At 39.7% G+C, this 12,419-nt stretch overlaps 1 protein-coding gene across 1 annotated transcript in view; it reads right to left on the minus strand.

The window, feature by feature from the left end:
• Positions 1–12,419, minus strand: part of piezo1 (piezo type mechanosensitive ion channel component 1 (Er blood group)) — a 95,699-nt gene that overhangs the window by 20,178 nt on the left and 63,102 nt on the right. Inside the window, exons 20-33 of the mRNA XM_084376565.1 lie at positions 10,271–10,396; positions 9,475–9,675; positions 9,019–9,223; positions 8,795–8,899; positions 7,714–7,870; positions 7,226–7,469; positions 6,862–6,958; positions 5,256–5,421; positions 4,147–4,236; positions 3,985–4,067; positions 3,008–3,076; positions 2,783–2,883; positions 1,533–1,677; positions 400–474 (exon numbers count right to left, since the gene is read on the minus strand). Of these exons, the coding sequence (XP_084232691.1) occupies positions 400–474; positions 1,533–1,677; positions 2,783–2,883; positions 3,008–3,076; positions 3,985–4,067; positions 4,147–4,236; positions 5,256–5,421; positions 6,862–6,958; positions 7,226–7,469; positions 7,714–7,870; positions 8,795–8,899; positions 9,019–9,223; positions 9,475–9,675; positions 10,271–10,396 (1,864 nt within the window). The remainder of the gene's footprint in view (positions 1–399; positions 475–1,532; positions 1,678–2,782; positions 2,884–3,007; positions 3,077–3,984; positions 4,068–4,146; positions 4,237–5,255; positions 5,422–6,861; positions 6,959–7,225; positions 7,470–7,713; positions 7,871–8,794; positions 8,900–9,018; positions 9,224–9,474; positions 9,676–10,270; positions 10,397–12,419) is intronic.

Genomic DNA, 12,419 nt, shown 5'->3' on the forward strand with positions numbered 1-12,419 from the left:
AGCACACAGAGAGAGAGACTTGGGATGAGGAGAGAAGAAGAGGAGATACAGTAAAGGATTTAATAATAGTTCTGAGAAATCTTAATCTACTGCATACACATGTTTCTAAAGGATTGTGGGTACAGGACAGAAGTTTGTGGCCACAATATTCTAACATTTGTTCTAGTTCTGTCCTAAAAAACATCCAAACATTTAGCCATGAAGGCTTGTAAAGTGCCCCATTTTCTGAACACACAACCAATACATTTAAACTGACTCTCAACAGGAAGCCATTCATTCACTGCACAGTGTTGTGTAGAGGACACAGCAGCGTGTATTAGGCTGCATCCAAATGTCCCTCTGGACAGTGCAGCCATGGTGAAAGGTGGAGAAAAGAGAAGACTTTGAATGTGAACCAACCTGACTCCTCTTCCTCTGGCTCCTCCTCCTCCTCCCGAATGACAGGGTCCTCAAACACATCGTTTTCCCCACAACCTACACAGACACACACATATATACACAAACAGCATACTTAAAATACTATGTCTGTGTGTAATCTGCCATTTGCAGTTTATCTTGGGTTTAGATGAGCCAACAAGAGCAGAAAAACCTGAAACGGTTTTCTCTTTCCTTTGCTTTAGTTTTACACATCTTTGTTTGTCTTTGTGATTGGTCACAGGTATAAATGCATTTGGATGCTTCAACAATATTCCTAGGAGTCATTAATGAAGGCTTCAACTACCAGCAAAACACTTCAATCAATTACTAGTTACAGGCTACACATAAATGTAAACTTGAATTAGCCACTCAGTCATTTTCAGAGGACGACTGAGGCAGACTGCAGTCTGGAGGGTCATGCTCTCCTCCAGACTACAATGCTGAACAGTAAGCCAAGCAGGCGTTGTGGAACCAAAAGAGGCGTGACGGGACACATCATAAAGTTTTTTTTAAGAGTGTTTCTCCTGGTTTCCATCTGTAAATCTAAAGATGTGTCAGCAAACAAAGTTTTAAAGTTTTTTGCTCGAAATGCAGTCACATAATCAGTCAGTAAACAGCAGGAGCTGCTGGGTACAGACGCTGTTTACCAGGTGAAGGTGAGAGTTGGTAGGACAGACAGGGTGACAGCGACTTTTTTTCCACGTAGATATTCATCATTTTTTCCTCCAATTAATTGCCAAAGACAATACCTGCTACCACAGTACTGTTGTTTGGTCTTGGAAGGTTGCTTTGCGGGTCATTTATTTTTTATTTTGAGCAATATCAAGCAAAGGATCTGTTTTGTTGTCAGTCTGTGAATGTCGTTACACTGTCACACCCCTGGTTGGTGCTGCCAGCTTACACTTTCACACAGTCTTCAATTCACTTCTGTTACGGCTGTGTCTGCTGGCAGAGCAAAACAAAACTGTCTCCCCATTCTGCCTCTGTAACTTTTATACAGACGCCAAAGCAGAATAACAGCGCAAGATTCCCACCTTGAAAAGGCAGTGTGAAAGGGGTTTTTAGACTCTGCTCTGGCATTCCTGATAGTGAAAAAGGAAATAAGGATATCTAACCTATCACAGAGTAAGGCTCCTGTTGTGACTCCGTTCTTTCTTCTCTCTCTTTCTCTTTATTCTCAGGCCTCCTCAGCTGTCTCTGGCGTCTCTGACGTTCTCGCAAAGCTGCTTTCACACTGCTCACCCACGCCTGGTATGCCAGCTGAGAGGAAAACACAAAATGCAACATCACAATAAAAATATGTAAATTAGAGTCTAAACACTGCATGTTATAGCAAAACATTTCAACACAACAGCTGCAACTATATGCAGTATGCAAAATCAAAAATTTTAACAATCACATAATGTGGACATGTGACCCATTCTCTTCGGTGACTAATATATCTGTTAGGGCTGTCAATATAATGCCTTCATTTTGATTAAATTATTCTAGAAAAAATAATGTGTTAAAAGAAATTACGCAGACTAATCGCGTCCCTTGACCGGCAGCTTTGTAAACATGATGGAGTCCAAGAATGGGATGTGGTTAAATGTCTGCGTAGGTGTGTGCCTTACGCCGTAGCCTGAGTGCAACGCCCAGAAATGTGACTGCAAGCCTCAGCAACGTGGACCATAAGGAATGTCACTGGTCCGCTTAGAAGCATCACATTTTCTGACTTCTCCTCCAGTGCTTCAGTCCCAGTAAACACACTGCACTCATCGGCTGGTGCAGTCCCTCCTGACCGGCCTGCTGCTGCTCTTCTTGATTTATACCCTCCTCCTCCGGAGTCTCTCTGCGCTGGACAGGCTGAATGTCTGAAGGGTGGACTGCCCCTCAACGAGCAGCCCGGTGGCAAACACTGGCATCGGGGAGAAGTCGTTCTAGCCAGGTTTGTATGGAGCCACAGCCCGCCCTGCAGACATTCTGCCTGTCCACTCTTTATTTCAGTGACCCAGCTGAGGGCCGAATGGATCAGTGTGTTTAAAGGGGTAGGTCAGTTGGCAATTGGCTCACCACAGCCAGCAGCACAGACACTACGGCGCACATAGGCTTTGCATAGAGCCCACGTGCAACCATAATTCAGCCTTTATTATAAGACCAGTAGCCAAGCTTCGTGGATGACATAAAAGTCTCCATTTGAGCAACAACTTACCTTTTTTTTTTTTGTTTAAGCAAAAAATTAAAACATTATAATAAAACAAGCATGTGCAATTCATTTTGATTAATTATTCACAAACCCTTTAATTAATTAGATTCACTAATTTAATTTAAATCACTGGACAGCCCTAATATCTGTATAAGAAAAGGGTTCAGTTGTGTGTCAGACCTGACAGGCAGTCTGTCTCTGAGGCTTCTGTTCTTCAGACTGTAGCTCCTCTTCATCCTCACTGTCTGATTCAAAGAGGTAGTACTCTCCTGAGTGGAGCACTGTGAGTAGACAAGAACACATCCTTTACCTTACTATGTGGTTAGATCAGAAGGACTACGTCTTACAGCACCTATCAGTGGCTTATTCATGCAGTAACCCCAGATAAAAGTGTGTTTGTCATACCTGTCGCATGGTCCAACCACGGCCGGTGCCACTCCTTCTTCCGAGACCTCTTTTTGTCTTTCTGGGTCTCTGTAAGGAAGCGAGATGGTTGTAGTTTTAGGAGTTTTACTAAAGTGGAAATAATATGAAATTGTGACCTGAGTGTGGTGCTACAGTAGGCCATGGCGTTATTAAACTTAAATGGGTTCATCTTTAAGAAAACATGAATGTCCTCAGCAGAATATGTTGTACATTGCATATAAGATTAGTATGAACAATGTAAAGCAAGGCGTGCTATGTTACTTTAGAAGCATTTTGTTATATTTGTAAAGAATCAAATAATCTGACAAATAAAATAATATGTAATATTATGTGATGTAATGTGACCGTGATATGACACGTTTTATAGGAATATCAATATGGTGTGAACGTGTCAGTGGTTAGCAGAAACTGCCAACATGTTATCCTGGTGACTGGGCTGTTACCAAAGGCATTTTTATGTAACTACTCAATAACTTCGTCACCGATACTCCTCTCCCACAGTCTGACAAGTCGGGAGGTGTTAGTTTTACACAAGGGGGCAGGGAGGGAGGGGTGGGAGGGGGGAGGAAAGCCTGCCTCGACAGCCACTGACAGCAAAATTCAACTGCAATAGCCAGGTTTCAACCTGTAGAGGGCAGTCACTATGCATATTTCTAACACAATATGTAGAGTTCAAATACTGAATACTGAATCCATTTCACTTTTGTTATAAAAGACAGGAGGAAAGAAAAACAAGAAAAGATGACAATGATTCTTTTATAAGCTTAAAATATTCTGTAAAAAAAAAAGTAGTCATTGTAAAAGCACAATATTCCCTATGAAACTCTGTGGGTACTCCTGAGGGGTAAATCATCTGCAGCTAAACAAGCTGACATCAGGCAGGCCTGGAGGGACACGGGAAGGCAACACATGTTAACTTTCCACTCAGTAGTCAAACAGTAAGCCAGTAATCCTACCAGAAGTCTGACTCTCACTGGGATCTTCACTTGTTTTGTGTCCATCTCTGTACTTCTGCTGCTTGGAGCGAATTCTCTGCATCCTGAGAGAAGAAACAAATTGTAACACTACTCACAAAAGCAAACTTTATCAGTTGCACTTCTTGTACTGTGAACACTTACGATCTCTTGAGCTGGGACAGAGATTTGTTCTCAGCTTGTTGGTGGATCTTAATGTTCTTCACGATGCTGGCTCTGAAGAGCTCAAACCCCCTGAAAGTAGGCCCAACAGTCAGTGCGATTATCAGCAAGTCACTGTCTAAGCTTATTTATAGACTCTACATTTAGTTAATTTAATAAAAATGCAAACACTTCTGTTCTTGCTCCAGTTTTTCACAAGTTGAAGTAAAATATATAAGACTTTTTTATGCACACAAAATATTTATTTCTCTCATATTATGACAACAAATTTGCTAAAATCTGTCTTCTATTTTTTATAGTTCATCCACTTGACAGGTGTGACAGTATGAAAGCGCTCCAATACCCACAATTACCACAATTTAGTATGCCAGAAAAAGATTTAGTATGTCCAAAAGTATGTAAGTCACACCTGTCAGGTATGGATTATATTGGCAAAGGAGAAGTGATAGCAAACAAATATAAACTCAAAATCTGATATATATATTTTTTTTATTATTATTTTGTGTGAATAAAAAAGTCTTAATCTCTTTCTTCATTTTGTAAAAAAAAACCAGAAGTTTTGAGTTTATAGTTTAATTTGAATATTTGTCATCAATTTAAATCACTTTCTAGAGAGCTCTGTTTCTCTCTCTTTTCTGTTGATCAGTGTCAACAATGCCACTAAATCTACTACTTCTGTTTCAAAGTTGTTGAAGATGAAAAATGAAAACAACTGTTAATACTTTCTACAGGCACTGTACGAACAGTCACCTCATCATGATAAACTGACTGTTCAGTCAGCCCTACGACCGAAGAGGACAGGGACCCTTCGAGCTAAGGAAATATTGTTACATATCATTTCTCTTAAGTTAAAGAATAAACTTGAATGCGCAACAAAACTATTATATATTCTTCCTAAACTTTTTGGCTTGTGTCACATTAAAAAGAACGCTCTCTCTTTAGTTTGATTTGAGGTATTTTTTTTATAAAAACACACAAATGTATGTATAACAGAGATGTATCTTTTCTTTCCTAGCCCTTTAATACCCCGAGCATTCAAACCACTGCCTTAATTCCTTCATTCAGTCAGTAAACTATACATTGTGTGTTACCTCGAGGCCTGTTTGGCAGAAGCCTGCAGTTCTGCTACCACATGCAGGAAGTAGAAACTGAGGAAGACTCTCCTCTGCAGCAACAGGAAGAGGAAACAGATACTGTCCCAGATGATTCCGGCCTCTTCTACTGGGAGGCTGCATTGCTTGTCGCTCACTGCTTTTGCTGTTGAAAAACAGAGTATCATATTATTACCAATATTAAAGAGCAGAAACACTGCTTCTGTAAGTTGTTACTTTTGATAAAATAAACCATCAGCACTTGAATGCACAATCGTAACTATAGTTAAAAAAAGCAAACTTACAGTATATTGACATTTTTGGTGATTGATGTATTGTTAAACCACTTGTCCTTCAGAAACCGAACATCACATGAACAGAATAAAACACAATGCAGAAACAAACATAATGTCCTTAATTTATATACTATTCCCACAGGTGGGTAGTATCAAGTTACATTTACTCTGTTACATGTACTTGAGTACATTTTTGGGGTAAATTGTACTTTTTGGAGTAGTTTTAATGCAGCATACTTTTTGTCTTACTTTTACTCCGTTACATTCAGAAACAATGGTGCTACTTTTATTTGTTATTTTATGCATTCATGCAGTTCTGTTAAGAGGCAGGTGGTCAGCTAAGCCCCAGGTCTGCTGGAGCTCTGGTATTGATCCAAAGCAGCAGGAGTAGGAGGCTTTCAAATTGCACTAACTGCTGATATTTCCAGATGAATTAACAGCGCACAGCACAGCAGGCTGCAGTTGTATGAAGTCAGTAGAACATCAGAGAGGCCATCGCTGACAGAGCTGTAAGTGTGTCTGTTGTTTGATAATATATACACACTATATGATGCTTCAAAACTACTGCTACTGTTCTGCTTTCTGGCCCACTGTAAACACTCAAGCTAACGGTGTGTGAGTGCGATGCATTTAACTAACAATGATGAAAAGAGACATAAAAGTGGAGACAGAACTGTGCACACGTATGTGGACATGACTGATATGTTTTAAGCACAGGTGGTCTTCTTCAGGTCTAGGTAAAGAAGTTAACACAACTGTATTTAATAAACAATAATTAAACATTACAGGCATAGCATTATGTCCTAATTCACCTTCACCACTTCTTTAGTCTCACTGTCTTCATGTGATTGGACAGACCTGGACATGGGGGCTCACACCTGATTGTGATAGAACTGAGACATCTGTACTGGAATGACTGAATTTCAGTAGACTGTAACATGACTCATTATATGTAACAGCGTATCATCATTTTGTGATCATACTCAAGAAATACAGACTGGGAGTATTGTCCTGGTGTAAATGTGACAGATTATCTCATCAGTACAGATGTTTGTTCACTTCTTTACCTGGTGAAGACATCTGTGGTTGATCAGTCTACAACAAATAAGACTTATTTTTTAGGTTACTCACTACTTGAGTAACTTTTTTACTTAGTACTCTTGTATTCTTACTCAAATAGTTATTTTGATGACTACTTTCACTAGTTCTAGTTCTTCGAGTAACTGTTTATGAAAAGTAACAGTCCTTTTACTTGAGTACATTTTTTGAGTACTCTACCCATCTCTGATTATTATTATTAAAGGACTTACGGTCATAGTATCCTTTGACTGTGCAAACCAGACTGAAGAGCTGAATCACCCAACAGAAGCGTTTCTGCATATCAGACACAAACACACATGCCAAGATCTGAAACACAAACAAAGAAATACACAATTAGGTGAGGTCAGACAGAGACAACAATCATCCCAATCACCCGACACTTTATGCTTGGTGTTGTGCTTGCACGATGAAAACAGGATTTTAAATGTCTTTCTATTCTAATTTGTTAAAGCGTGCTGATGGCTGATGTTACTGTGGGAACATATTTTTACGACTACAAAGGGAAAATGAAAGAGGAACCAGGAAGCCCCTCAAATCTGCAAACAAGCGTCAAATGATGAGATTTCAACTTACTGATAACATATTTTTAGAAATAATGACTGCCACGTTATAGATGATGAGACAGTCCCACAGGATGAGGCGGGTCCTTGATGGTTTGACCAATAGCTGAGTCCCAAACAGCAGAAAAAAGAAGCAGGCAAGCAGGTAGCCCAGTCCAAACACAGAAATCCTGGTGGCCCCCGTGATGAAGACCACGGACAGCACGAACCAGAAGAGGTAACGGAACACTAGGACTTTAGCCATGTCCAGGTACCTCCTGGAGGAGGACAGGAAAACACATACTCATTGTGGTGGAAATTCTGTAGAGCTGGTGGCCTTGTGGTTATGAAGAAGATGCCAGGAGACCCGACAACAGAATAATCAGTCTAGCCTGAGATGTGCTGCTTAGCGAGAGACAAATGTTTTCAGTCTTATCAAAGGCAGCTGCACTCAGAAGGTTCAACTGTGGATGACACAGACATAAACCAGACAGACAGACAGTGATAGAGACATGTATTTACCTGCAGTTGATGTAGTTGGGTGCAGGGTTAAACAGTCGACCTTCCATTGGATCAGGGTTGTCTGTGTTCTCTCCTGCCAGGACCATCCACTCCTCCGTGTGCTCACACTCAAACACTTTCCACTGCTGGGACGCACACAGCAGCAGCACAAAGTCCGCTGCAGACACACACAACAACACAATACAGAATTATCATTACCAACCTCATTATCAAGGAAGAAATAGAACCAAGCAGTGACAGGGGCAGGTGATCCATTTTCTACATCTGATCTGAATTGACTTGAGAACTGCTGGTAAAAATGTTTTGCCAGGATAATCTTTCATTCCTTTGAGTGAAAAACTTTTATTCACAACAGAATGTTAACACGATTATGATTGGGTACCGTTCACATTTCAACCCATATCAGTTTCGATATTCCAACCAGTTAAATCATTCACTTCCAGAGACAATATATCTTGAGTCATATTTCCAGTAACAACACAGATCACGTCAGTCAGTCTTTCTGAGGTTTATTTGAGGAGCAATTTGCTGTATTGCATATAAATCTGTAAAATAAAAGACTTCATGAAGTAAACTGCTACGTTTAGCTGCTCCTGCTCATCAATCTCATGGTATAAGAATAAATATAATAGAAAACACCTCTCCTGGCTCCCACGTCCACTCCAAACATACTCAGAGACGTTAAAACAAATTAAGGAACTTTATGATTATCCTGGCAAACTTCATTTTTCACCAGTTCTCAAGTCATAAACACACAAACGATTGAGGACAGAAAATGGATCACCAGAAAAAAGGGGCTTCTGTATAAAGTAGAACCAACTGAGTGCATTTTTTTTTTGCTGTAAAAATATAATAAAATAAAACTAACAGGAGGAACAACAGGAGCAGGAAATTAGAAATGATCTTCCTGCAGTGCCTCTTTTTGAGAATTATTATCATATAGCATGGAGTATTTTGGCATGCGCCATACTATATAGCGACAAGTTGACTTTCTGTCAAACGTAGATTTATTTTGTTGATACATATGAATGAATGGACTCAGGTGCACACTCAGACATGAGACATATGCACACAAACTAACCTATGAGGTTTTTGGAGTTGGGTACAGTGTAGAAGTCGGGCAGATGGATCCATTTGATGAGAGCTGAGTTCATGGCCACTCGAGTGTTCCACCTCCATGGGTAGTCTACAGAACAAAAGACACCAATTGGGCACACATTTTTTATACAGCCTACAATAACAAAGCATACTGTAGTTGTGTACTACATTGTCATTAGTTGGACTTATCAGTACATCAGGACTCACCTATGCAGAGAGCAGGTGGCATTCCCACACACAGTAAATACTGGTAGATCATGAAGATGGACAAGAAGAGGCAGTATCTGGGCCAGATTCTGGCGATAGCCGCCCGGCGCCGCCTCACCAAGATGGCTACCAACCAACAACCGTGGATGATCACCAAGAAGTTCATCCGCTGGCCAATCACATTCACTGTCAACAGGAAGCAAATCTTCCAAAAAGAAGGGAGGTTTTTGGAGATTAAAATAAGATGTAAGTAAAAGGAAACACTGATGCTCTAAAACAGTCTCCAAGAGGAACTCAATTTAGCAGGTCCTCTTCTTTTAAATGACATCTAACCTTGACTGAAATCGAAAACTCAAATGTTACATGTTTTTTTTCAGCTTCATTTTCTATCTTTTTGTTAATATATTCTGCTCCAAACAGCCCTGATTCAGTGATGCAGTGATCTATGCCAGTTACCTCCAATCCAAATTTGTAGAAGGTGTAGTTGAGCAGGTATTTGAAGCAGGGAATGAGACCTTGGTCTAGAGTGTCTCTGGTGGCCGCAGGAAACAGAGCAGGGATGGTGGGAGGAGAGCACTGGAGCTGACGATAGTGGTGGGCCTGGTGACGATACACTGTCGCCTCAAACACCAACAACATCAGCACTATTAAGTGATTCTGCAAAAAACATTGAGGACATTAGTTTAATTATGAGATGAGAGTAATTGGCCATTAAAGCAGCCGTTAGATGGAGCAGACTCAACATACAACAGGCTGGATGTGTAACTCAGTGAACCAATGAACTTCATTATAGTTCAGACTTTTCAGTTTTTCTTAAAATGTTTTCGGTGCATATCATGTGTTGTTTAAACGGTTGGTTAGCCCAAATGTCCAAAAACAAAATCTTTTGTCATTTATTTGTAGAGGTATCTTCTAGTCATGCAGATAGTTTCAGTTTTATTCAAACAGGTTTTAAAAAATAAAAAGAACAAAAGTTTCTGCCTGCAGCCCAATACAATGGAGGTAAGTTGAATTTTTAATTGATGCTGCTTTAACAGTAACATGTCTTTCCAGAGTAAGTGCAGGCGAGGCAGAGATCTTAGAGATACATCAAAACGTGGTGTTTGGGTGAACTGATGCTTAAAATAAAAAAATATATCAAACATATATCAAGCAGAGCTTCAATCAGGTAATGTGTCTCATAATACCTTTAAGATATAATACCCAGCCCTTTATTTTTAAATACTGGAGCCGCAGCAGTCAGCTTGATCACCTTGCTGTATCCCAGTACAGTGGCGTCTTTCCTGATGCCGAACCATTTGGCTGGATCCACCGGCTCCTTGTACAGAGAGGAATTCATCATCTCCTCTGGTAACAGGTTGGTTTCATTTGTTAGAGGCTGCGAGGGAAAAAGAGAAGAAACCGATCCATAAACTGGCCAATTAACTCCTCATCACTTCCTCACCACTGGAGGTCATTACTATCATGTCAGGTCAAGTGACCAGCTGTCCATGCTGATGGGACACATGCAAAAGAGAAAGAGAGAAGGAACAGTCAGCTTAGTGATGTAGTTTATGTAGCACTGTACTTTATTTTACTAAAATCCCACATACACTGTCCTGCTGCCAGAAACGGAACTTTTTCCTCTTAAAAAGTCTTAAACTGTGCAGTTACACATGTGGTAAGTTCAAACTGCACTATTTGTTAGTATACTTAAAATACACTAATCATGAAGTAAAATTAAAATAAACCTTAATAAAGCATTCTAATAGTGCATTAGAAAGGACTTATTTTAATTATACTTTTCAAAGTAAACTAACTGACCTCTATAAGTATATAAGTTTCCAATTTAGTATGCCTGTTTAAAATACAATGAAGTACTGCACAGTACAAGCATATTTTCACACTTATAATGAAGTGAAATTATACTTGTAATGACTTTTGTGTACCTAAATTATATTTCTAAAACAATTAAATGTACTATTTTTTTTTTTACCAGGGCTAGTGTGCAGAAATATGTACAACAGACTGAGACCTGCTGGACTGAGAAAATAACTCAGGATTTTGTCAGTATCGGTTACTGGAAGGGTTAGTGGAACGTCAGAATTTCCATTTTTAGGTGAAATGTTCCTCTTGGAAAGGCTGCAGAGACAAAGTGTTTCAGTATGAGCATGGGACATCTCCTGTTTCATATAAGGCCTGTTGCCTTGTAAACAACTTGAATTGCAGTCAGTGTGGTTTGGTTCAGAAGATTACCACAGTATATACTGCAGCGATACAAGAGCTATCCAACCAACTCTGCTTACCTCAGTGTGCTCAGCGTGTATTAAACAGCTATTAGTTTCACAGCTGGAGCAACTCAGCCCTTGTTTGACCTCAGCACAAAAGTGCCACATCATTGTTCTAATGAAGTTCTTTCTCTCTGATGTGGTGTGCATGTGAGAGGCAGGTGCACTAAGATCTCCACTGAGTTCTTGACCCTGATCTAATTTAGGAAGAATAAGGTTTACAGATGTATTTTGCAACCCCAGTCAGCTCTCTGAACCCCTGAATCACTGCCTACATCTTTGAATTTACCATTATCTGGAATTCGATATTGGTACCCAACGGTACCTTTTTTCCTTACTTTAATCTCTCAGTTCTTCAGTTCTAACGAGTTAATTCATTCACTTCTAGTGACAATATATCATGAGTTATATTTCAAGTAACAATACACACCACAAGTCAGTCAGACTTTCTTCAGCAGATTGAGTTAATTAGGTGAAGGCCTTGGTTATAATTTAGTTTCCAAAGCATATGAAATACTGTATATGCCTGTAAACATATCGTTTTATATTTAGTACGTATGGTTTGTAAATATACTTTTACTACGGTAGCGATGGTGGGGTGGGGAAGTTGTATGTTGTACTGACAGGACATTGTGATATATTTAAGTCTCAAATACACCATCAATGAGGTGCGCATGCAGCAGGGTGTTGAGACCTGTTACGATACAGTATTGCAGCTCTACACACCTACTTCTTAAAAAATGAACTTGAAAAACGAACCTAATTTGGTTTCATCACCATAGTGATGATGCGTGAGACTCATGAAGTGTTGTCATGTGTGCACATGTGCATGGTTACAGACTAGTATGTCGTTCTTTATAATAAAATTGTAATCTGTAATCCCCTTGTTTTACTGAATGTATCTGTAACCTAAATACATCTTTTTGTCCTGTAACTTTACAGTTAACTTTTTTTGCATCCTAATTTACATAATCTCGTTACATGTACTTTGTTAGTCTCCAAGCCTGATTACCGCATCACGGTTGTGCGCCTCTGGGCTCCAGTCAAGTTGCTGATCCTGAGCTGTACATTTATAGAATATTTTTTGCAGAACATTATGATGTCACAGGAAGTGGACATTTGACAATTTTGATA

The sequence above is a fragment of the Pagrus pagrus genome (assembly GCF_965226575.1).
Source record: "Pagrus pagrus genome assembly, chromosome: 15".
Taxonomy (NCBI): domain Eukaryota; kingdom Metazoa; phylum Chordata; class Actinopteri; order Spariformes; family Sparidae; genus Pagrus; species Pagrus pagrus.